The sequence below is a fragment of the Alosa sapidissima genome, chromosome 2 (assembly GCF_018492685.1).
Source record: "Alosa sapidissima isolate fAloSap1 chromosome 2, fAloSap1.pri, whole genome shotgun sequence".
Taxonomy (NCBI): Eukaryota; Metazoa; Chordata; class Actinopteri; order Clupeiformes; family Clupeidae; genus Alosa; species Alosa sapidissima.
In genome coordinates this window covers 10,850,664-10,877,002 of record NC_055958.1, presented here as the reverse complement: position 1 = coordinate 10,877,002, position 26,339 = coordinate 10,850,664, and the positions used below count along the sequence as shown (strand labels likewise).

General features: G+C 41.9%; 1 protein-coding gene across 4 annotated transcripts in view; it reads right to left on the bottom strand.

Annotated features, from left to right (window-relative positions):
• The window catches only part of dgkh (diacylglycerol kinase, eta), a 174,102-nt gene that overhangs the window by 37,906 nt on the left and 109,857 nt on the right, over positions 1-26,339 (bottom strand). For all 4 annotated transcript variants that reach the window (XM_042068970.1, XM_042068969.1, XM_042068971.1 and 1 more), the window contains 11 exons: positions 23,808-24,111; positions 23,429-23,554; positions 12,320-12,454; positions 11,869-11,986; positions 11,651-11,761; positions 10,059-10,155; positions 6,519-6,626; positions 5,350-5,463; positions 5,028-5,162; positions 4,658-4,818; positions 1,719-1,824 (listed from right to left, as the gene is read on the bottom strand). In XM_042068970.1, coding sequence (XP_041924904.1) covers positions 1,719-1,824; positions 4,658-4,818; positions 5,028-5,162; positions 5,350-5,463; positions 6,519-6,626; positions 10,059-10,155; positions 11,651-11,761; positions 11,869-11,986; positions 12,320-12,454; positions 23,429-23,554; positions 23,808-24,111 — 1,515 coding nt within the window. The remainder of the gene's footprint in view (positions 1-1,718; positions 1,825-4,657; positions 4,819-5,027; positions 5,163-5,349; positions 5,464-6,518; positions 6,627-10,058; positions 10,156-11,650; positions 11,762-11,868; positions 11,987-12,319; positions 12,455-23,428; positions 23,555-23,807; positions 24,112-26,339) is intronic.

The following is a 26,339-nucleotide window of genomic DNA, read 5'->3' as shown; positions in this document are numbered from 1 at the left end:
GCTTCAAATGTAAAGCACTTTGAGCTGCATTCTGTGTATGAAAGGTGCTATACAAATAAAGCTTTATTATTATTATTATTATTATAGTACAGCCAATGGCAGGGTCCTCTTATATGTCTACTTTGGCAGTGAAACAAGTCAATAATACGACACAAGCAGAGTTCTGGCGAGTGCTCATTGACGAGAAGAGAGATTCATCACCGGGTAATACACAGCGACTGGTGGTTGTTGCATCTCTGACAGTTGCATAAGCACATTGATAGCACATACATCCAAGGTCACTGAACAGTGAAGATCACTGAACAGTGGCAGCTCCCTGGCACTGGGTTTAATTCAAGTAGTCAACAATGTTGCACAGGCTAAACATAGACATAATCTAGCCTAAATTCATGGCTCAGTGCACCAGCAATCTACTCATCAAGGAGGCTCATAGTTTGAAGATCATAGACCATAGATCATAGACAAAGACAGCCTATGCAGTTGATTTGTATAGCATGTTTCTTTTTTTTTCCGCGGACTGGCGAGGTCCAGCCCACGGCCGGCACCGGTCCGCAGATTGCCAATCACACTGCCGTTGCAACGCCTCTGAATGCAGTCAGCTGCCCTGTTTACCGGCAATGCTACAGCAGAAGCTGCCACCTTGTGGCGAAAGGTTGTAATACATTTCATGCAGCTGCGTGAATCACGGGAAGCACGAATGACGTGGCCACTTCTAAATGGGACCCGCTAAATAAAACTAATGGGCTTGCAGTACAAACTTGTAAAGGTCCAATCATACTAAAAACATGTCGGACTTCCACCGTACAAAGTTTGAGCAGACTGGGAATGATACTTGTCAAGATATTAATGCCCAAACCTCGCCTCGAAGGTAAGGCATTTCTGAGAGAGTAAAAATTATACAAAATCAAGGGTGAAATAATGTATGAAAACATTGGAATTTAACAAAAATATTTTACAGGTCTTTAGCCTAGAAATCTAGACGCACCCTAGCGGCGGCAAATTAATTTGCTCAGCCTGTACGTCTAGTATCAAACCATAGGGATTTCTATTGGCTGACGCCGTGGACTTCATCCAATCACAGCGCTCTATTTTGTTAGAGAGTCTTAAGGTGGGCTTAACAGGATAACGACAGTCCTGCGACGGTGAACAACAAGGAAGGTGGCTATGGCAAACGAAGAGCGGTTGTTCGAATCGGCGTTGGCGTCAACTTTGGAGGAGTTGGACTTGTGCTTTTCTTTGAAAGTTGAGCAACACAATGCACTTAAGTCATTCCTTTCGAAGAAGGATGTATTTGCCGTTTTGCCGACCGGATACGGATATGGTCGTAGCGCTGGCCTATTGCATGCCTAGGCAGTTTGAAAGACAATTCTCTGCCCGCCCCTTGGATTAAGCGAGGTGAATGGTTCGATTCCAGACTATACATTTCAATGATATAGGATGTCCCGCCAGGCTAACAGGTCTTAGTTTTGGGACCTAAATATTAGGTAGACAAACTCTGAGCAAATTCTGAGACGGTGCAGCAACCATTTTCCTGGATTTTGTCTGATTTGACACAGAATGACCCATTAGTTATTAGACCTGCACCCAAAAGCACTTGGATCAAAAAAAGAACAATATGTGATAGCGGTGCAAGCACATAATCAAGGACTTTTTCCTTTAATGGCTGCACCAAACTCAGTTTACAAATATGTCATCATGCTCAAATTAAGATCACTCACCTCAGGGAACTTTGGGTGGGTTTTGTTGATGGCATGTGAGGAGGCATTGACAGCATGGGCAAGTTCTTGCTCCAAAAGACCATTGGTCTTGGCTGCATCACATATCCTGATTATAACAGCCAAGAAAGACAGTGTTGATGTAAAGGCAAACAGTGGCTTGACAACACTCTGAAAGCAGGCAATTCCTGCTCACTTTTCGATGTAACTTTCTTTGCCACTTCTTTAAAAATATTATAAACATTTTCTTATTATTTCTTTCTTATTATGAACATTTTCTTTAGGTCAATAATTGCTAGCATTTGATGAAAAATTGGTTAATTGAAAGATTAGGCTTCAAAACCACATATTTATTCCAGAATTTCAACTCAACTAGGTAGTGGATTTGTATGAATACTCAGGCTTCAATCATCCACATCGTGTGGCTATATCCATAATGTTGATTATCTGAAGGAGAACATGATACGTTAACCAATGGGAGTCCATATCTGATGATGTCATCGACCTGATCCATCCGTCTAGGGGAATGTTTTTTGCATGCTTTATCCTATTTAGGCCTGTGTCTGCGAATTATTCTTCCTAATTCAACATTCTGATGTGACCGTTTGGCCAGATTCAGGAGTCAATGAGGAGTCATAATGTCTCATGTTCTCCTTCAGAGAACCTACTGTAGGCTATGTATATAACCATGTGTTCTCTTTCAGTTGAGTTCACTCAATGTTAACCAATTGGAAACGTATACAATAGCCCTCATTGCGACTGTGGTTTACATAGTTCACTGAGAACCATCAGCAGAGCGTAGCATACACATATGCCCCTGGTAGAATAAGTCATCAGCTGAGTAAGTCAATCTGACATTACAACCAATCACAGAGTGTTCCTCTGTACTTCCGTGTTGCCATTGAATAGGTCATCAACACAGCACAAGCAGTTGGCGAGTATGTAGTGATGCTGGAACAATCATCAGCAGGTTGAGTCTATATGTCCGGATTCGCACTGGCAAATGGCAGATTTTCAATCATGTCCGCTTATGAAGTGAGTCATCAACACATCACATGCAGTTTAGTGAGTGCGCAGTGACGTAGGATTATCAGCGGGGTGAGGCTCTCACATTCGCATATGGCAGTAGGCAAATAGTGGGGTCCTCCATCATGTCAACTTTGGCAATGAACAAGACATCCTGTACAACACAAATTCTGGCGAGTGCGTAGTAATGTTGGAGTGTTATCAGCGGGGTGAGGCTTTTGCATATTCATATGACAGTACAGCCAATGGCAGGGTCCTCTTATATGTCTACTTTGGCAGTGAAACAAGTCAATAATACGGCACAAGCAGAGTTCTGGCGAGTGCTCATTGACGAGAAGAGAGATCCATCACCGGGTGATACACAGCGACCGGTGGTTATTGCATCTCTGACAGTTGCATAAGCACATTGATAGTACATACATCCAGGTGATTGAACAGTGAAGATCACTGAACAGTGGTAGCTCCCTGGCACTGGATTTGATTCATGTAGTCAACAATGTTACACAGGCTAAACATAGACATGCACACATCAGGCAATTGTGGTCCTTAGTGGACAGTGGTAGCTTGCTGGCGCAAGACAGTTCTCACATGCATGAAGCTGAAAGCAGTGGGCTCTCAGCCGTTCAGGGGGAGGTACACCTAAGTCTTTGTACGCTAGTGTGATGTGATGAACACCTGTTTAGTCTTGCGAAGGCGGCGTGTTTGACCGGTGTAGGCACAGTGCCTGTCTCGAGAGAAAGCTTGGCTATCATTCGTCTGGAGTGCAGATTGAGTCTGACGAACACTAACTGTTGAGTGGGCATGAGTGCACATTTCTTCCATTACACCTGTAAGCCGAGTTAGCTGAGGTGACTGAGTGTCGTTGAAAAGTGCTTCTTTTGGATTGATGAAGATGATGCCATTAGCATCCAGTTGTCCAAAAAATTCATCTATGTACTTTGAGAGTGTTTGGGGGATAGAGCACCTGAACGGGAGGACTGTGAATTCCCAAACCTGTCCCTCTAATGCAAAGTGCAGATACTATAGTCTGGGCGTTACTCCAAAGTTGTCTCAATAGGCATTCAGATGTCTCAGGTTGAGGATGGGTCTGAGACCTCCATCCTTGTTTGGGACAATGAAGTATCTGTTGTAAAACCCCTTGTTTACATGCTTCTGCTTTGACTGGTTGAATAACGTGCTTGACAGCTAGATTGCTTATTTCCTGCCACAGCGTAGCTACACGATGAGAAAGAACCGATGTGGGTAGCACTGCAGTGAAGTGTAGTAGGCGAATAAATTGCAGTGCGTAGCCCTGCGCCACCATGCACAGTACCCGTGTAGCAATACCCTGGCCGAAGAGCCCATCTGGTGACACCGGAGTATCAAGGACAGGGAGCCGCCCTTTGTCTTGCGGGCAAGTTCAGTTACAGGTGCCGAGACTAGGCTACAAGAAAGCCCAGTGCGCGGCCAGGCCGAACCTGAGCACTTCCTTCTTCAGATCGGTGAGTTTTCTGGGTCAGCAGGGTGTCCAGACGGCAGAAGAGTTCACTGGTGTAGACTTGCATCAAAGCCATGGTGCTCACTGCACGGCAAGACTGGTGAAGCCGTAACAAGGAATGGCATGGCTGCAGGAGGTAGGACAATCTTGAAACCCATCCATGTTGTCTGTATCTTCAGAATAATGCCGCCTTGAAAAAGGCTTTTTACTGATGGGATTGCAGCTGCAAGGTTCTTGGGGGGACTTCTGATTCTATTCCCCAAGACAGGTGATTAAAGACTGGTTCAGATCGATGACGTAATCAGAGATGGACTTCTCATTGGTTAACATCGAGTGAACTCAACTGAAAGAGAACTCCAAACTATGAGACGAAAGGTCTTGCACTGGTATGTAACATATATATTATACTATGATTTGGGTATGGATGTGGGTGTGTCACCTGGTGATGAGCTCTTCAGCAGCACGAGCACATATCTGAATAAGGGTGACCTCTTCCTCAGTGGCCAAGTCTACTGACTGCTGAGGGTACAGGTGTGGCCGCAGTGGGGGCTTGTCATATTTCAGCTTATCTTCCCATGACTTTAAAGTGTTTTCAAATGCCTGTCCACACACACTCATACATACACACACATACATACACACAAACACACACACACACACACACACACACACACACACACACACACACACACACACACACACACACACACACACAAACAAATAAAGAAAAATAAAGAAAACAGTTTGCTTCTACTGCCTCTGTATTACACCCACATGCCTCCAAAGCTTACACACATGTACAGGCTCACCCTGTCTCTGGTGAGCATCTGAGCTCTATTTTTGTGTTGAATCTTGATAAGTCCAGGTGGCTGTATCCAGGCTTCCCCATCAACTTGAACGGGCACTCCCTCATCTCCCAGGATTGTGATTTTCACTGATCGACACTGAACAAAACAATATAAGACAGCTTTGGCCTACACATTCAACAAACTGCAACAGTATTCTGTCACTAAGGTCATCTAAAACCATGTCTATATTTAGCAAAACTTGTGTAATGGCATGCGTCTACACATACATTTTCTGTATATTTTTAAATGTAGAGGAGTCAGTTTAATCAGAAGTGCAATACACCTGTGCGATGCGATGATGCTGGAGTTTGATGACTCTTGACACTGCCATCTGCATACTACCAAACACAGCAACCACTTCCAAGATTTTGTCATCAAATGATGGAGCACAAAATATCTGCCATCAGAGATAAAATATGACAAGTTAAAAGTTAGAAAATTGATTGCAACAGCTCCCCGTTAGTTGCACTAAAATGTAAAGTACAAACAAACCCTAAAAGTTCTCGATAGAAAACCTAGACTAGTGTTGTCACGATACCAAAATGATGACTTCGATACAATACCTTCCATAAATATCTCGATACTCGATACTGAAATGATACCACGGCCAAATCCTAAAATATCTGGAAAAGAAAGGATGCAGACCTCCCCAAGTGTATTGAGTCATTTGTGTTGAATTTGGTGCACTTCCGTAGTGTGCAGGTCAATTCTGGGTTCTAAACTTCCTACATAATTATTATTTTTATAGTCAGTAAAATAGTAGTTTGTGTGTGATTAAGTCCTTTATTGTTTGTTATTATTAATTTACATTTTAGCAATAAAGTATCTTTAAATAGCCAAAGTAGGCTAGATCAAGGTCAGTGTTGAAATTACTGCATGCAAATCACTGAATGCTATGCAGAAGGGCCTAATCTTTAGGCCATCTAATGTACATGTAGGCTACCCTAGGCCTTCCCGTGATTATGGGATTTCTTTGACAGTTGCAAAGGGGAAAAAGTGAAGATAGTCTTCTTTGCTCCCAGTGTACAAGTACGTTTCAACCACTCAGGTCTTCCTCAGATAGGCCTACACCATTACCTGTTTCAATATATCTGTGTGCATTCCTACATTACGTCTATTTCTTTGATAGTTTACATTATTTGCTACCACGTAACAAGCCTCTATTATTATTAGGACTCAACACGCTATGGTGGTATTATATGCTGTGGGCTTTAATAGCTTATACGACACGACCTTCCGCTTTACAGCTAAACCAGCTCCTTCACTTCCGGGGTGTTAGCATTTGTCATCAGTCAGTGAAGCTGACAATATGGCAGTGTTTTTCACCCGGTCGCTATAGGATTTAGGTTCAGGTAGTTATTTAGGAAAAACTGCATTTGAATGGTGAATAGGAACCTGAAATTGTGGAATTGGATTGGATAAGCAGGAGATTATGCTTATTGAGCTACTCACATCATCCTCTTTGGTTCCACCCCAGAAGTTGGTCCCACCAGCATAGCTTGGAATATTCAATACAGCAATTCCCTGGAGGCTTGGAAGTGGAATGTACTGTCCATCACACTAAGCAATAGAGGTAAAAAGCACATACATGTTAATTTGGATTGTTGACGATCACTTTTTTGGTTTTTGGGTCTGAGTGTCAAACATAAGTAAATAATTGCAAAATCTGTGGAGAAATATGGTTATATTACATAACGATTATGTCCCAAAAATAGATATCATATGGTGTGACACTATAATGCTTTTTAAATTATTTTTTTGTTTGTTTTTGGAGACCCTTGGGAATGAGATATACTTTTTCATTCAGGAATTATTAAAACATCTCAGAAGGATATTGAAAGGTTACCAGGTGAGTTATCTCTCATATATTTTTTAAATAAATCCTGTAATTACTGTCTGCCTCCATGACAAACTTGTGGATGACACAAAACTACATGAAGCTGAATAGCAGTAAGACTGAGCTGCTAGTGGGTGGCTCCAAATCAGCTCTTGCTAAGATGCAACCTTTCACCCTTTCTGTAGATGGCAGCACCATCCCTTACTCCAACCAGGCCAAGAGCCTTGGTGTCATACTGTAGAATACACTCTCATTCAGTGCGCACATATACAGCATGTCTCAAAGTGCCTTTTTGCATCTAAGGAACATTGCACGGCTTTGTCCATCTTGTCTGGAATCCTTAATACTACTCCACCCGCACCAACTCATTCAGAATTCTGCAGCGAGGATTATTACATGCTCCAAATCCACTAGCCATGTAACACCATTGCTTATGCAACTGCACTGGCTTCCAGTTTCCTACAGAATACATTTCAAAGTCCTGCTTCTGGCATTCAAGGTCTTACACAATTATACCCCCACCTACATTACCTCACTGACCTCCTGGAAGTTTACACCCCTGCCCGCTCTCACTGAGACCTTCTAAGCAGGCCTAATGCATGTCCCTAGTGTGAACCTCGGCACCCTGGGAGAGAGGGCTTTCAGCTACATCGCTCCCAAGCCTTGGAATTCACTGCCAGACTACAATACATCAGACACTGACTTTTGTGTCAATTACAGATTTAAAACATATCTCTTCAAGATGGCTTATGGATGACTATAATTTAACAACCTTTTTTGTTTGTGAAGTGACCTTGGGTGTCATGAAAGGCACTTTAAATATAATGTATTATTATTATTATTATTATTATTGCACTTCCGCTTCAGTACCCTTTCACATTGTCTTTTGATGTGACGCCTTTTACATAAAAATGGCCAAAATAAATTACTTTTTTGTCATTGCCTTTAAATCTATGTTACCATGTTGCAGTTAGTATGTTATTAGGGTGCAAGCATGTAACCACAAGACTCATTGTTGTGCTTAGAGCATGAAACCTCATATGATGTGACACTATGTCATATTGTGACAGGGTTTTCTCGTCACACCATATGATTTATTTGTCACACTATGGGCTCTATTTTGGCAATCAGAAATGGATGTTCAGAGGCGTAGAGCTATATTTTGGCGATCTAAAACACACGGTCACTGGCGAATAGCTTAAATAAATTTCAGGGTTTATCCAGTCCACATTGGGGGTGGTTTTGTCGTCAGCGCCTGGCGCAAAAAGGTTGGTGTCTTAATCAGTCATGGGTGTATTTTGGGGGCGTAACATATTTTAAACCAATGAAAATTACATCTGTCATTCCCTTTAACAGCAAGCAGTGCAACTTCAAACAGCGCATCGGTATTTTGATAGTCAGTGGCGCAGTTGAAGGAATCTGCTTGCCGCTGTCTGGAGCGGATAGGCCACCTTGAAGGTGCCGCTCCGTCTGGTAGGCTAGTGCCGTCTGATATTCTTTTCAAATAGTGACACCGTTGCATATCAGGTTTTGCTGGCTTTGCATTTGTGGAACTGGGTAAGATGAACGCCAAGTTTTCTTTCCATTCCTCTTAATAGGCTCTACGTTCGTGGTACAGGGTTCCCACGCCTTGGTTAAGAAATTTCAAGGACAAATTCAAGGACCTTTTTTTTAAGGACTTTCCAGGCCCAATATCCTCAAATTCAAGGACCTAATGTGTCGATAAACTTCAAGCGCGGGCATGGTTAAATCATGTTACCTCAACAGACCAAGACTGCCTTGTCGCAGTTTTCTTTTATTTTTGGTCATATGACAGATGGTAGGCCTATTCTATTTTTCATGTTTGTATTTTGCATAAAACTGAGCTGAAATAAACTTCTCCTAAACAAGTTAAACTCGTTACCATGAACCTGTTGGTTTATTCATCAACATGTTAAAATAAATATTTAGACAACAAACACTACACGCATGGCGGAATTATCATGACCACGGGCCCTGGGCACAAAATCGGAATAGGCCCCCCCTCCCACCCCGTGTGCATGCACGCAGGCAAGCAGGCAGGAAGGCAAATAGTAACCAACAAGCTCACTCTTGCAAAAGGACACAGTGTTTACAGGGCATAAAGCCTCAATCTAACAGCTACAGATACATATGTTTTGGTGTTGTTTTTTCTCATGGATTAGCCTACCATTTTGAAAAAGTTTGAAAAATGTCAACTAGCCTACAAGCTGAAATTTGGTAGCCTAATGGATGGAATTGTAGACTACACAAAATCAGGGGTCCATCGGCAGTCCAACAATCCATCGCCAAAATTACTGTAGCCTAACTTAAGGCATTTACTATTACCAATATTGAAAGGGAGGATAAAACAGAGTTAATCAAGACCATTTCATCACTCAAGTAGACCATCAATGGGCCCGGTCATTCCCGTGTTTTCATGACTCGGGAAACAGTCGGCAAATCTTAAGACGTTTGTAAGAGGGACTTTATGACCATCTTGGCTTACGATGCTTTCGGGAAACCCGGCCCATGTCTAGGCCTACTTACAGTTTTTTTTGCTTACTGCTTACACATTACAAAAAAATCCAGAGCCAGAGTCCATACCTCAATCAGTCACAAAAGTGAGCAGAGTGATGGCAAATGTTCCTGACTCAAAACCCGGATTGCTTTTAAAAAGGTACAGTCTAGAATCATTGTGGAGCCATTAAGAGGCTTGGTACGTATTATATGAACCATTTTGAGAGCTGTGAATGCAAATAAAGATGTTTCTATTGATTATTTAAAAAGGGTATGAATAACTTTGGACATGCCATTTTTCATAAAAATGTCAATAAAGATGACAAATATAAATTCCAATGGAAAATCCAAAATACTAAGTCAGTACATCAGGACTTAGTGATTTCCATGCCTAATATCTGAAAAAAAAAAAAAAAAACTAATTTTTAGACTAATATGTCAACCACCCATTTCCATGTTATGCTTTTAAAATAGAATATGTTTTAATTCTTCTGGGAAGACCAAGCTATGATTAGGATTTGTAGTCTGTCCTACTGCAAAACTCCTATTGACAGCTAGAAAGGGCAAACACTTGGTCTTCATCTGAATTCCCTGTGATGACTGCCATCACTTGTTGCACTCCTTTTGAAATGCCTTACCTCCAACTGCACCTTCTGCTCCAGATTTTTGTATGTCCTCTGTAAAAGTTCCTTGGTACCCAGTACTCCATACCACATCATGTTCTTCGTACGGCTCCTATAAAACACAGATATCATACAGCATGACCAACTTCTGTAACAGATCGAAGAGTCAATAAGCGAATTACATTCGTATCCATGTGTGGAGCTCACATGTCATTCCAACTAACAGCCCAGCACTGCACCAGGCATAAACCCCATCAAATATCATATTTGTTATCTCTAATGACTGCTTCCAGGATTTGATTAACCCCTAAAAAATGCCTTAGATTGGATTATATGTAATTCTCCAATTATTGCTTGATTTACTATTCACAAAGTAAGTTAAACCAGCCTCTATCTGAACAGTCACTGGGCTGTATGCAACTCCCTTTCTACTGACTGTACTCAAGATTGTAAGATCCGACCAGTGAAACATGGGCAACTTTCCCATGTCCTAGTCTCCAACTAAAATAAATAAATTAAAAGTTGAGTTACACTATGGTGAGGGGAGTAGTCTACTGTCTGTGTAGTGGAGACCAGGTACAGTTAGACACTCTTTTATAAACATTCAATTGGCCATATTTTTCCATGCGCTTAAGGGTGCATTCACACTAGACCGTTTGGTCCGGACCAGAGTTTGTTTGGGCCGATAGTTCGGTGATTTTTGCTAATGTGAACACAGTCTACCGAACCAGGGTCCACTAGAAAACGGCGGTCTGGGGTATGGTTTGTTAGAACTCCGGTGTTCGAATGCTATCTGTTCCAAAACCAGGAAATAAACTGCCGTTTTTGCAATGTTGCCAAGCGATATTGGTAAAAAGAAGCTAGTGTTTATGACATAAATGGACCCAGGTCCGCAATCAAAAATGTAATGTGAACAGAGACCAGCTGAGTCAGGGCTAGGGGGAAGTAATCGCACTCAGGTACTGTCCAGTTAAACGGACCCAGTGTGAATGCGCCCTAAGTAAAATAAAGTGTGCAACTGTGCACTTTTCAACCTCTGTGGAGTGAGTGGTATATAGTGGGAGTAGCCCTAGGCAATCATATGCCTAATAGGCCTACAGGCAATTTTTGATTGGCTCACTGAACCTGCTTTACCTGCTGTTTTTATTCTTTTTACTCCTTTATGTTTTTATTCTTTATCCTTATATGTTAAATGAATGTTGTACTTGCGAGCAAAGATTAACCAGAGTCAAATTCCTTGTTTGTGTACGCAAACCTGGCCAATAAAGCTGATTCTGATTTCACCTACCTGTAAGTGCTATTTTTGCCCGAATTAGCTTTTTTGACTTGCACAACTTAAAAACATAAAAAATGGAAAGTAAGTTGTACTTTGAGTACTTTATTAACTTTTTTTACTTTTACTTTCTCAAAGTTTCTCAAAGTAATTTTCACTTTTACTTGAGTACATTTAAGGGAGTAACTGTACTTTTACTTAAGTATAGATTTACAGTATACTACCCACCACTGCACGTAACTCAAAAGTGCTTTACTGGAAGCGCATTAAAAAGAACTTCCATGCAAATGGGAGAATATGGCCCACTGTGAGCAAAATGAGATAAAAGGCTCACCGGCATTTTTCTGGGTGCTCCTCACGTTTGTTATTAAACTCCAATGATATCTTGGCATCCAATCCAATTCCGAAGTAGTTGTTCATGACGCATTTCTCCATGTATCCCTCTCTGTGTGAGCAATGATTACAACTGATGATGCAGCTTGAAATCACCTGAAGGTAACATTTAGTAACTAACGTTTCAAAAATTTGAACACTTAGTAGAAAGAATCTTACAGGGAATCCAAGTCTGGGTCAATGAAGGGAGTGGCTCCAAAAGGGTCAATGTTTGCAAGTAACATCTTACTGATGATGGAGCTGCCAGCTATAGATGCAGCAAGGCCTGCCCGCAAGCCTATATTCCAAAAGTAAGACCATATTTATTGACACAAAAGGGCATTGCAGGGCAGTGAATACATAGTTTATCAGTTTTTTTTGTAGTGGGAGCTCATCACAGTAAATGTGTTACCAGGTGGTCAGGAATTTTGGGCAGGATACTGAAGAACAACCAGAAAATGTGTGAAAGATGGAGAAAGACTGAGAAATTACTTGACTGGACAGAATCTTGTGCCATCATGGGTACTCTGATGTGTATCTGGTGTAGAATACTGTTGCTACAGTTGCACCATTACGTTTTGCTACAACTATAACATATGACTCAGATATAGTGATAATCTTATGGTGATACCTGGACATATGATACGAGTGTTGAGAACAGGAAGGTTCTCCTTGCTGGTGGTGAAGGGAGGAATTGAGAAGGAACCACAAGACTGGGTACTGCGGCTGACACGTCTCTCTGTGGGGGAGCATGGGGATGTGGCCACTAGGGGGAGGGCAAAGGAAAGAACCATTGAACAGGTGTCTAAATACAGTGTTTTCAAACATTGCCAAGGACATTTGTCAGGTTCAAGATTCAAACTAAGATATTTGAATAATTCAAGGCACAAAATGCTGGTCATTTGCATAGCAGATGAAATACCACTTACATTATTGGATCTTCCATTGAAATTACATTCCTCTTTCTCAGTACCACTAGAAACTTCAACACACTCGAAATGGGTATGACTACAGTAAGTTCAGTCCCTCTTATTTTACCTCAGCTCATACATAGCAAACATGTCTTAGACCATGCAATTAAGACAATGTGGTCTAATTGAAGCATTGCATTTCCACTTAATCAAATTAACTTTAAAACAAACATTAAGGACTGTATCAACACTTCTTGTTTCTATAACGAATAAAATATAACCATTTTTTAAAAGTTGAAGTAAAAGATCTTAGACCTCTTCCCTGCACATAAAAAAAATATTCCTTTAAATATTGTTCAAAAATGTGATAAAATCCATATTAGTGTGCACTTCCTATTTACATTCAGCTCACAGAACACAGCACTCTTGGACATTTTTTGCAGTCAGCATGCCAATTTCACCCCCCAAACTTGTGACATCAGTACCATTATGTTTTGTGATAAAACATTTTAGAGTAGCTTTTTAATATAGCCTGTCTAAGGCACATCTGAGCAACAATCATGCTTTTTAACTAGCTTCTTTTGATATACCACATCTGTCAGGTGCTGTTAGATAGGTCATCTGCCAGAAACATTAGCCTATTTTCCTGTCAAAGTTTTCTCTTTGGATTCTCTGTCAGAACCCCTACAGTACTTGAACAGATTAAAACATGGGGCCTCTTGAAATTTGTCCAAAATAAACATTCAATAAACATTTACAATACACACTTTTGGCTATGCTATAGGGACATTTTCATAAAAAAAGTGTAATTTTACCAAAAAATGGTTATCTTCTATCAAATACATACTTACAGAGATTAACTGATGATTTTTTATCAATTAACAATTTTAAATCGAAAAAAAAAAAAAATCCGATTTTTGTCAAATATCAGAAATCATCAAGTTTCCTTCGAACATAAACATCTTACAAGTTAAATAGAGTTCAAATACATTTGGTACCTTTACTGAAACCAATTAAAACTCCCAAAAATTCAATACAAAATCAATCAATGGTGAATTTCTAGGCCTTCACTCTCAGCTAAGCTACTGTAGAAATTTTTCATTTTTTTTTTTTTTTCATTTTTTCCCTATTCAAACATATTTCTACAAACATTAATTGACATAAGAAACAAGAGAGTTATATGATGGAATTACAAAAAATACTATTTTATCACTCCGCAAGATATATTGTTACTACTATATTAATAACAGTAATACTTAAAGCTGCTGAGAGGAAATGGCATGAATCCAGAGATCGAAATGATCTTAGTGACTACAAGACTTTGCTATCATCTTTTTCGTCCACTGTTACACTTGCAAAAAAGGCATTCTATCAGAACAAGATTGAGAGTGCCACTGACAGTAGGAAACTTTTTTTCAACTTTCAAGTCTCTTCTCAATCCTCCACCACCACCATTAGCTACTGTACTTCACTGTCAGCAGATGACTGCAACATTTTTCACTGAAAAAGTTAAAATAAGTGTTCAGCTTGATGAGCCTATAAGGAGAGTTTTGCCGTGTTGGCATGATGGCATCGTTGGACTCTTTCTCTCCTCTTATTATGCTTCAGCAAAGTCATCAAACAACATGCTTTTTGGATCTTGTCCGTCTACTCTTCTGCAATCTATCGCACCTGCTGTTCTGCCAGCAGTCACACGTGTTCAATACTTCACTCAGTTCTGGAATAGTTCCTTCTTTTAAACAGGCATGGGTTACGCCTGCAAAAACGTACACTTCATTCAACTGTTGTGAATAAACTACAGACCTGTCTCCCTTCTTCCTTTCCTAGTTTTGGAGAAATTAATCTTCAACCAAGTCTTCCTATATCAGAATAACCTGCTAGACCCTATGCATTCTGGTTTCAAGAGTGGTCATTCTTCTGAAACTGCTCTTCTGTGTGTGACTGAAGCATTGAGAGTAGGTAAGTCCACTGCTCAGTCATCAGTATTAATTCTACTAGACTTATCTGCAGCTTTTGATACTGTAAACCATGACATTCTCCTTTCTACACTATCTGAACTGGGAATTTCTGGGAAAGATATTGACTTAAATGGCGTTCTTTCAGCGAGTTTTGGAAGGGACCGGTATCAAAGTCTCATGAACTCACCACAGGTGTACCTAAGGGATCCGTATTAGGGCTCTATTTACACCACTTAGGTGAGACTATTCGCTCCCATGGATTTGACTATCACTGCTATGCGGACAATATTCAACTTTCCCTATCTTTCCCACCTGAGGACTCCTTCCGTTTCCCATCTAAAACACTGGTAGCGATAGGGCATTTCTCATGGTAAAAAGATCACTAATTTTAAACCATTTACGAGACTCAAAGTAGCCTGACACTTCTTTGTACAGATAGTTTATTAAAAAGGACTGTATACAGGCAATACTTTGAGTCATTTGCTGGTCGGCGCCATCTTGAAACAGAGGCAATACGTGAAAGCGCTGCTGAGATATGAGCTCATTTCCTGTAACTTTGATGAAAATTATAAACTTTGACCTGTTGGTGGTGCTAGAAGATTAGACCTAGAGGTGTAGATATTGGCGTGTGTGGTAAGGACCATGCCCTGATGCCTCGTGCCAAATTTTGATTTGTGAAAGGGTTACTGACATGTGAGTTCACTTGCTGTTTCTCTAGCTCCACCCTAGTGGTCAAAAATCTGACAAGTAACTTTTGTTGGGCTTTGCCTAAAGATCATATGCCAAGTCTTGTCAAGATTGGTTAGTGGCCTCTGAAGCTTTTCTTGTGTTTAAAAATGTGAACTGTTGGTGGCGCTAGAGGGTAAGACTTAGCGATATGTAAGTTGATGTGCGTGATGGCATGTACCAAGTTTGAGGCACTGAAGAGATACGAGTTGATTTCCTAATACTGCGAAGCGCTGTCCCATCTATTTTTTAAAGCAATCCATGTCAAACAGATCTTAGTGGATCCACAGTAGACCATGTACATGACCTTGTGGAAAAGATCAGGTGTTCTTTTCCTGTCTCACCTCCGTGTTCTCCCAGGTCTACTACGCGCTGGTCGCCTTCTCCCCTTCGCATACATACACACACGCACAATGTTACTGATTCAAACTTCTGTGTTCCATCTCCCCGTTTGCTACAATATAGGATCCCATTGCAGTGAAACCGTGTGCAGAGTTGTGCTGTTCTGTAACATACATACTCACTGATACCTACACTTTCTTTCACTGTTGCGTTTCTCCCGCCGTCTTCCGCATTCGTGATGGTCAAACAAGAGCGCGCTATGCGCCAGTACTATTTAAAAGACTGTTTGGGTCATGGGAAATGGTGTGGGGGAGATTAAGTATTCTGTTTTTCGTGTGTATGTGTATAAGTATGTGTTGTCATCCGTTATCTAATTCTGTGTTGCCTGCATTGCTATAGAAAACAAACTGCTGTAGATGAGGAAATGTTATGGGGAGCCATTGGTGCCAAAAGCACTTGATTTGCCAGAAAATTAAGATGTGTTACCTGTAGTTGGTTTTCTCCCAAATGTTCCATTATGGGTGAGGGCACCTATATGAAGCAGTCAGTTTGTGATATGAGGAGGAGAAAGTAACAGCTTGTTGTGAGGCTGTGGTGGTATGTTACCGTGTTGTAGAAAAATACTGGACTAAACTGCTGGCTTACTAAAGGCAATTTTCTGAGTAATTGTCGAGGACAATTTTTTGTTGGAATTATATCCACTTTATTTTTGTTTATTTAGTTATTTTGGTTTGTTAATATTTTGCATTGTGGGAAATAAAACCCCTTTCCTTCCATCCTGCTCAAACACTTCCAACCCGTTTGCACAATCCCAAAACAGTGGTCTGCCCCGGGCAGTTTCACATTTGGTGGCAGTGGTGGGATTGTGGCGCCATCAGGAGCGACGAAGAAGAAGGCAGGAAGTGGGAGGGGCCGAGGTCGAGGCAGTAGCGCGAAGCTGGACACCGTGGAAAACCGGATAATGCATCGACGGCTAGCCACAGAACCGGAAGAGGACCGTGAGCTGGAGGAGGAGATCCAAGGAGCTGCAGGTGGCGCAGTCGACAAGGGGACGAGGCAATGGATTTTGCTGGTCTGTATGACTTGCTCCTGAAGTCAATGCGGGTGCAGGAAAAGGCCTCTCTCCAGCAAGAGCAGCGTTGGAGGAGCTTCCAGGTCCAACTCAACCAGGTCCGGGATGAGCTAGAGGAGCAGTGGGGAATCAGACCTGCACCAGCGCCTGCACCAGCACCAGCCCCTGCACCAGCACCAGCCCCAGTGCCGGCACCAGCACCTGCCCCAGCGCCTGCACCAGCGCCTGCACCAGCCCCAGCGCCTGCACCAGCCCCAGCGCCTGCACCAGCTCCAGCGCCTGCACCAGCCCCAGCACCTGCACCAGCGCCTGCACCAGCCCCAGCGCCTGCACCAGCCCCAGCGCCTGCACCAGTGCCGGCACCAGCACCAGTACCAGACCCCATACATGCAGCAAAGGCTGTGGTGCCACGGCTGGAGGAGTCGGATGACGTTGAGCAGTACCTCACCACTTTTGAATGGCTGGCTACTGCGTACCAATGGCCCCAAGAGGACTGGGCAGTTCATTTGGTGCCCTACCTGACTGGGAGAGCCAGGAGTGCATATGTTTCCATGGACATGGAGGACAAACTGGAGTATTCCAGAGTAAAGGAGGCCATTTTGGCCAAATATGAGATTAACGAGGAAGTGTACCACCAGAGATTCCGGGATCCCGAGGTGAGAGCAGGTGAAACACCAAAGGAACTCTACAGCCGCCAAAGACCTCTTCAAGAAGTGGATCCGACCAGCAGGAAAGACGGTGGCGGAAGTGGGAGAAATATTGATTCTTGAACAATACCTTCATTCACTCTCACCAGAGATTCGAGTCTGCAAGGTGTCCGCGCGGTAGTAAAAGGTAGTAAATAGAATCTACCAAAATTAAGGCCCTTGAAAGATAGTAAAAGGTAATAATGCAATTTGACTTGGTAGTACATTTTTCATCACCACCTTAATATATAATGAGTTTACATTTTTTGCTTAATATTTGTGTCTACATGTTTTAACTTCATCTTGCCTAATTAAAAAATATATACGTGCTAACAGGACCTGAGTGAGTCAGAGTCGATAGCAATGACGTAGAAGTAAACTGTGTAGAGTTCCGTGGAGAATCGTGCAGATCCGAAGAGTTTTTTAGGGGCCGGGGATGCAGGGATGCTTTTCGGCGACTCTCGCGTTTTTCACGTCATCTAGGCCCTACCGCAGGCTACCAGAGCAGCGTTTATCATATGGGCCTGCTGGTCCGGTGTCCGGTGCTTCTGTCACTCATCTGATAATATTTGTTCATGTATCAAAGGAGCGGTAGATGTAGGCCTAGGCTAGCCTATCACTCTGAGCTGCTAAGAAAATATAGGCTACACTCACTCCGTTAGGAGGCAACTCTCTCAGTTTGCACTAGGCTACTTCAGCTGGAAGTTTTAACAACTGTGGACTTGACTAGTGTAAGCTTTCGTTCAGCTGACAGTAGCGCTGCCATCTGACTGTGATCATCCAGAACCGTGCAATAAAATTCCACCTAGCCCGTCAGTAACAAAGTTCGAACTAGTCACTGACATAGTAACCGACAACATTTTTTTAACGTAACCTAGACCTAGTATCTAATGTTACGGAATTGCAAGAAAACGAGTGAAAACAATTCCTTACTTTTAACCACGCAAGTGCGCGTGTCATTTATTAAAACGGTAGAAAACTGAATCAAAGACGGCACTGTCCATCAACAAAAACAGCATGCAGTTTAAAAGTCCCGTTATTTAAAGTCCCAGACATTTAAAGGGACAGCGATCACTCAAGACAGACCTACACCACAACTGAGTGATGAACGTGAAATTCTTTGAATAGCCTACAAAACACTGCATTTAGATGACAACTGCGTGAAGAACCACGCTAATCTAGTTAATGGCGAATTAAGTTTATGGCATTCACATTTAAATCATTCAATAGCCTATGAAAACTTGATCAGTTAAATTGTTCTCATAAAAGGAACAGCAGGCCTACAAAATATTCCAAATAGGCTAGTTTTATTGCAGTGACAGAAAACTGCAACATATGAGTTTAAAACCATGTTAAATTTGAAAGCATCTAGCTAGTGACAGGAGGTTTTAGGGGGGAAAAGAAACTCTGTAACCTACTTGATTCCACAGTCAATGTTCAGTATTTGGCCTATAATTTAGCCTATAATATTGGCATTTGAATCCATGAAAACTAACCAAAATCTATAATTTCCTATCGACAACAGACCCCAGTAACGCATCGAATCGCATTGCTACACATTTTGAAGTATTGAAAAGAATCAAATCATTGGCTTAAATAATCTATATTGTATGAAATTGTGATTAAACTTGATTTACACTCCTAAATGGCATCCTTACCTACCTACCTAACTGTTGTTTTGGGAAGTATTTATCATGCAAGCATCGTGCATCCATGCTGAGTAATGCAATGCAATGAAATCATAGTTTTCAATTTTGCATTAGTAAAGCAGTCCACTGATGTGCATGTTTTCACAGACTGCTTTAGTGTCAAATGTGCAACAACAATACCATACCAATAATAATGGCTTTATATATCCATATAAATAGATTTTTAGTCGGTGGTGTTTGTTCTTCATTTTTCACCACACATGTTTGGTGTTTTAACGTCATTTGAGCCAAGGTTATCATTCACCTTATTAGGGCTAAGGGCTGGTTAGGATAACTCAAGGGCTAGGGTTAAGGTAAGGACAACTGAAACTGAACTCGACACTACAAAAAAACATTGTCATTGACAATGACCATACTTAATGATCACAATTAGAAAATATTAGTGTACCTAATATTTATGATTTATACCTTATAGCAAGTAGTAAGTGGTGCTTTGCATACCCCCTCAGACTCTTAAGGCCATGATTAGAAAGTTTGTCTCCTCTAATGGCAAGGACTGGGATCGGTGGTTGCCTTATCTTTTGTTTGCCTACAGAGAGGTGCCCCAGGCATCCACTGGATTCTCTCCTTTCGAGCTACTCTATGGCCGACGTGTGAGAGGACCACTTGATGTGCTGCGGGACGCCTTGGAGAAACCTAAAGAACCATCGACCACCAGTGTACTTGCCTATGTCCTGGCCATGCGGGACAGGATGAAGGAGATGGCTGAGCTGGTGAAAGAACAGCTGGAACAAGCTCAAAAGAAACAGAAGGGGTGGTATGACCAGTCGGCCAAGAAACGGACATTCGAGGTGGGGCAGATGGTCCTGCTGTTACTGCCCACCTCTGAGAACAAGTTAATGGCTCGGTGGCAGGGCCCTTATACCATCCTGAGAAAGATGGGACCAGCTACCTATGAGGTGGCAATGCCCGAGCGACGGAGAACCAAGCAGACGTTCCATGTTAATCTGCTGAAAGAGTGGAAAGAACGGGAGGAACAGGTCAGCCAGCAGCTTCTCATCCAGCGAGTTGGGGGGATGAGGATGACCTTGAGCAGGTCTTCCCCACCACACGACAGGCATCGTCCCCGGACCTGTCACATCTGTCCGATGACCAGCAGAGGGAGCTGGAGGCCATTATTCCAGCTGAACTGCTACAGGGGAGACCAGGATACACCACACTTGTGGACCATGACATTCCTCATTCCACGGTCACAGAGTGAGTGGAGCAGCCCTGTTGTGCTAGTCCTTAAGAAGGATGGAAGTCTCTGGTTCTGCATTGACTTTCGCCGAGTGAATGCACAAAGTCGCTTTGATGCCTACCCCATGCCACGCTTAGAAGACCTGGTCGAGCGACTGGGTAAAGCGCAGTTTATCAGCACCCTGGATCTATGCAAAGGGTATTGGCAGGTGCCCCTGGCTGAAACAGCACGGCCGGTGACTGCCTTTCGTACTCCTCAGGGATTGTATCAATTCAAGGTAATGCCCTTTGGCCTTCAGGGGGCGCCAGCTACTTTCCAGTGCCTGATGGACCGTGTGCTGGCGGGTGCTGAGGACTTCTGTGCCGCATATCTGGACGACATTGTCGTCTACAGCAGCTCCTGGAAGGAGCACCTTGAACATCTTCAGGAAGTGCTTGGACGCCTTCAAAGAGCTGGCTTGACCCTCCAGCCCAAGAAATGCGTTCTAGCCCAGAGGGAGGCTAGGTATCTGGGGCATGTCCTTGGTGGAGGAGTCATTAGACCTCAGCAGGACAAGGTGCAAGCCATCCTGGACTACAAGCAACCTAAGACCAAGAAGGAGCTTCTGGGATTATCTGGATTTTACCGGCGGTTTGTGCAGGATTTCAGCACAATAGCCGCACCGTTGAGTGATATGACCCGTAAGTCGGGGTCAAATTGTATCCAGTGGGGGAGAAGGCTTTCCTAGATCTTAAAGGGGCCCTTTGCCAGAGTCCTGTCCTCCAAAGCCCAGATTTTACTGCACCCTTCACAGTTCAGACTGACGCTTCAGGTGTTGGACTGGGGGCTGTGCTGCTGCAGGGGGAAGGGGACCAACAAAAGCCGGTGGCCTATTTGAGCCGCAAGCTGTTCCCCAGAGAATCCAGGTAATCTGCAGTTGAGCAAGAGTGTTTGGCTGTAAAATGGGCATTTGAGGCCCTAAAATGTTACCTGCTCGGCAGGGACTTCATTGTGGAGACTGATCATCGCGCTCTACAGTGGTTGCACCGGAAGAAGGACACAAATTCCCGGGTCACCCGGTGGTGGTTGGCACTGCAGCCATACCGATACACTGTCCGATACCGGGCAGGAAAGGACAATGTGGTAGGCGATGGCGAGACTCCAGAGGTGGAAGGAAATGTGGAAAAGATCGGGCATTCTTTTCCTGTCTCACCTCCGTGTTCTCCCAGGTCTACTACGCACCTCCCTGAACTATGAACCACCGTTCATTCATTCATTCACTGATATGCGCAAATAGCGCGCTGGTCGCATCTCCCCTTCGCATACATACACACACGCACACACACAATGTTACTGATTCAAACTTCTGTGTTCCATCTCCCCGTTTGCTACAATGTAGGATCCCATTGCAGTGAAACCGTGTGCAGAGTTGTGCTGTTCTGTAACATACATACTCACTTACTGATCACTGTTGCGTTTCTTCCGCATTCCGTCTTCCGCATTCGTGATGGTCAAACAAGAGCGCGCTATGCGCCAGTACTATTTAAAAGACTGGGTCATGGGAAATTGTGTGGGGGAGATCAAGTATTCTGTTTTTCGTGTGTATGTGTATAAGTATATGTTGTCATCCGTTAATCTAATTCTGTGTTGCCTGCATTGCTATAGAAAACAAACTGCTGTAGATGAGGAAATGTTATGGGGAGCCATTGGTGCCAAAAGCACTTAATTGATTTGCCAGAAAATTAAGATGTGTTACCTGTAGTTGGTTTTCTCCCAAATGTTGCATTATGGGTGAGGGCACCTATATGAAGTAGTCAGTTTGTGATATGAGGAGGAGAAAGTAACAGCTTGTTGTGAGGCTGTGGTGGTATGTTACCGTGTTGTAGAAAAATACTGGACTAAACTGATGGCTTACTAAAGGCAATTTTCTGAGTAATTGTCGAGGACAATTTTTTGTTGGAATTATATCCACTTTATTTTTGTTTATTTAGTTATTTTGGTTTGTTAATATTTTGCATTGTGGGAAATAAAACCCCTTTCAAACGTCAGTTGCTACTGTGACCTGTCCTTCCATCCTGCTCGAACACTTCCAACCCGTTTGCACAATCCCAAAACAGTGGTCTGCCCCGGGCAGTATCACAGACCTGTATAAACATGGTTTGGCTTTAACCCTAGCAACCACCATATCAACCGCGTTATTTAGCAAAGCAACCACCATATGTACCCTAGCAACACCCTAGCAACCATCTTAATTTCCCTAACAACAACCAAGCAACCACCACCACAGCACAACCAACATGATTACCCTAGCAACCAGCATAGTAACCACATTATTTGGGGGGGGGGGGCTTGGGTACTGGGCTTGGATGGAATTAGAAATGAAACAGTGTACTGCTAATGACTACAGTCTACAAGGGTAACTTTATCATCCACAATATGACTCGTATCTGGAAATCGATCAAAACATCCTGTGGTATGAACACACTATATTTTTACTCCTCATAGTTAGTAACCCCTCTTTCCCACCTTCAATGCTAGACAGTGGCTTTAAACATTGGAAGGAGACAGGCATATACTCCATAGGGGATCTCTATGTAGATGGGAGATTTGCATCTTTTGCCAAAATTCAGGAGAAATTTGTTCTCCATAAGAATAGTTTCTTTAGATTTCTACAAATAAGGAATTATGTACAGTCACACTCACATGAATTTCCAACAGCCTTTACAGGCTTTCCACATACCCACAACAAGTGCAATTAAAGCTGCTTTGGAGGAGGAAAGAGGTTTTTCGGTAAAATGACACTGTTTATAAAGATTATGTCCCTATATAATTAAATAAAAGATTATGTCCCTATATAATTAAATGTCCATATTTAATCTTTTTTCTGATTAAAGAACTGATTTGATTCTGAATAATTGGGCTATTGGGCGCTGCAGTTAATAATATAAGGGTGCGATCAATACATGGTTTTGTCTTTTTTTGGTTAATACACAGAAAATTACTGTATTTTTAAAAAAAAAAAGTAATGCATAAAGCAAACAGTAAAGGGGAGAGTATTTACCCCTACTACACAGGAAGTAAGACGCAAATATATGGGACTGAATAACTAGTATTATATTCGATAAATAAAGAGTAGGCAGGATTTACTTCTATCATTTATCTATACTACTATCTTACAGGGTGAAGACTGCAGTTCCTTGGTATCCTCATCTTTCTCACTATCCTTATCATCCTTTTTCAACTCAGGGACTGTCAGGGAATGCAGTTCTTGGTCTTCTGTATGTGTATTCTGTTCATCTACCACTGATAGAAGAGAAAAAAGAACAATATTGAATATTCAGATACAGTAGTTCACAAAGTTTTAATTCAATACAAGTGGCCAGTTGTCAACCTGCAAATAATAATTATCGATCTTTATCTTTTAATTAATTCATTTAAGCATCTATGTAACAGTTCTTATTCAATTTACAAGATTTCTAACAATTTCACTCAGATTTCTCTGTTGACAATTTAAAATATACAGAAGAAGCCGGCTTATCTTTAAAAATCATTTTACCTTTTTCTGCCTGCTCAATGATCTGCCTCACAGCTTTCTTCAGGCTGTTGGCCCTTAGCATGAGCTGCTCACGTGGGAAGTGCTTGCATGGTGAAGAGGAATTTTTCTCAGTCACATTCTCCTCCAGCTTCTCCTTCAACTCAGTAATGGAGGAATCACTAAGCTCCTCCTCCCCTTGAAGTCCTTCCCCCTCATCCTCCTCCTCCACAATGGGAGGTGTTGTCACTGCTGGTAGGCACATGGCCTGTGCCTCTGTATTCAGTGTCTGTAATAGGGAGTCCAGCTTCTCATTCAGAATGGCACACTGAGTGGGAGAACATGTGCAAAGGGGGGGGGGTGTGAATTAAAAAATTACAGGGAAATCATTTATTACAAGCTGCAATACATTCGATCTCAATCTAAATTGTTCCATACATTCTGACACTTCCCCTTCTTCAAAATGAAAACAATAATGAGATCACCGTCGGGTCAAAATTGCTATTGTCAAGGACCCAAGCAAAGCTCTGACCCTACGGCAGAAGATCTGGGCTCTTCTGAAGAAGGGGGCCATCGAGCCACTAGACCAGGGGTCGTCAAATGGCGGACCGCGGTCCGAGTCCGGACCCTAACGTGATCCTATCCGGACCCAGACCATAATAATACCCTAATTTAGATTTTCAATAAGGTAAGATTTCAAAACTGTGCTAAATGTTTTGTAGGTTAGGATAAAAGCATTTACTTTAGTAGTATCATGAACTATCATTTCGCTTGCTGCTACTCAGCCAGTGAAATCTCTGCATTCTGATAAAGTCGAGTCAGTAAAGTAAAGTTACTATGGTGAAGAGACTCACTAATAGCCTGAAACGAGCGAGGAGAGGAGACGGGAAACAATCAGATGGATATCTAAGTTAGCGATAAGTAAGTTATTTTCAAATCATGGATTGCTCAAAGAGGAGAAAGCTAGACAGCGAGAACAGAGCTTTATATAACAATACGGGCACAATCACGTCCATAACGGCAACTAAATAGGCTACCATGGCATTGCTAAGCCTACCCATTCAACAGTGAACTGAGACCACAGAATATTTTACGATTTAAAAGGGCAATATGATTGATCCACCACAATCTAGTTAGGCTTAATCCATTCACTGTCCAACAACATGATGTTCCTGGGTTTCCAGGATTTTGGGTCAACATAAAAAAAATAAAATTAAACTTGCTGATTGATGGGTTCAAGGAACCAGCTGTGGAGTATCTATCCTTGTCTCAGCTCAAATTTTATTTTAAGTTCACGTTAAGATCTTAAAAATAGCCAAGGCTACTCAGTTTTTCTCCCCAATTACTCTTATCGTGCCTTATTTCTCCTAATTTCGAATGTTACCTTTTAGGCTAGTTATTTTATTTCACATTAAACATTATGCCTACAACTAGGCTTCCATCCATCCATCCATCCAACCATATATATATGGTATATACAATATATGGTATACACAATGATTTTCTATGTTGTACTAATTTATTTGGGATGAAATCCTTTTCATCTCTCTCTCTAATTAAGTTATGTGCAAGCATACATGTATAAGAAGCAGTATCCCTATGCTAACAGTAGAATACTGTTGGGTTGTCGAGGTTATCACACTATAACATTAGAGCTACTTGTCAATATCGACTTCTTGTGCAAGACAAGTATAACTATAGGCTATTCATTGTATTGACTCTGACACAGAATGTTTGCACACCCCCCCCCCCCCCCCCCCCTTCATCTACCACCACAAATACAATTAAATTCTGTGGGAAACATGGTACATAAATACATAATACTATGTAAATACATATACTAGGGCTTTGACTCCGAACTTCGTTATTCGAATATAATTCGATTATTTTAAAAATTAAAGATATTCGAACGAATTTTAGGGATCTCTTAATATTCGAACCTGTAGCCTATGGACATAATTTCCATAAATGTATTTGGTTGTAAACGTTGTTTTAAATTCAGATTCCGAGGTTTTTTTCACGCCCGGTGAAGTAAAATCGCGAGCTCATTAGCAAGGCTATTTTTGGTCATCTGGGCTCCTGTAAGTGATGTTAGCATCCTGGCTGGTTCGTGCTTAGTTAGCTCACACATAGACATAATAGACACTTTTATTTTAAACTTAACCTTCCTCTGATTTTAATTACCTCAGTTATCAATCAAAGCAAACAGGGAAAAGAAATGGCAACACAATCATGAAAAACACTCAAATAAATAAATGTGCAGATAAGTCTGAATGAAAAGCAGCACTGGTTGAAGCCTGGAAATATTGTAAACAAAGTAGGCTAACGTTAGCTTAATTTGCTAGTTTATCATAGTCCGGTTAGACTGTTCAGTTTCCCTACTGTGTGTTTAAGTTCAAATGAATACTTTTTCTCCTTGGGACAGGCCCGTTTGAGTCTTGGAAAATACTTTTCCATTTGCATCGGGATTGAGATGATTAGAACTTAGCAGTCAATTTGAATGCAACAGTTTTGAACAAATTCTTGCAGCGTGCTAATGATGCTAACCGGATTTAA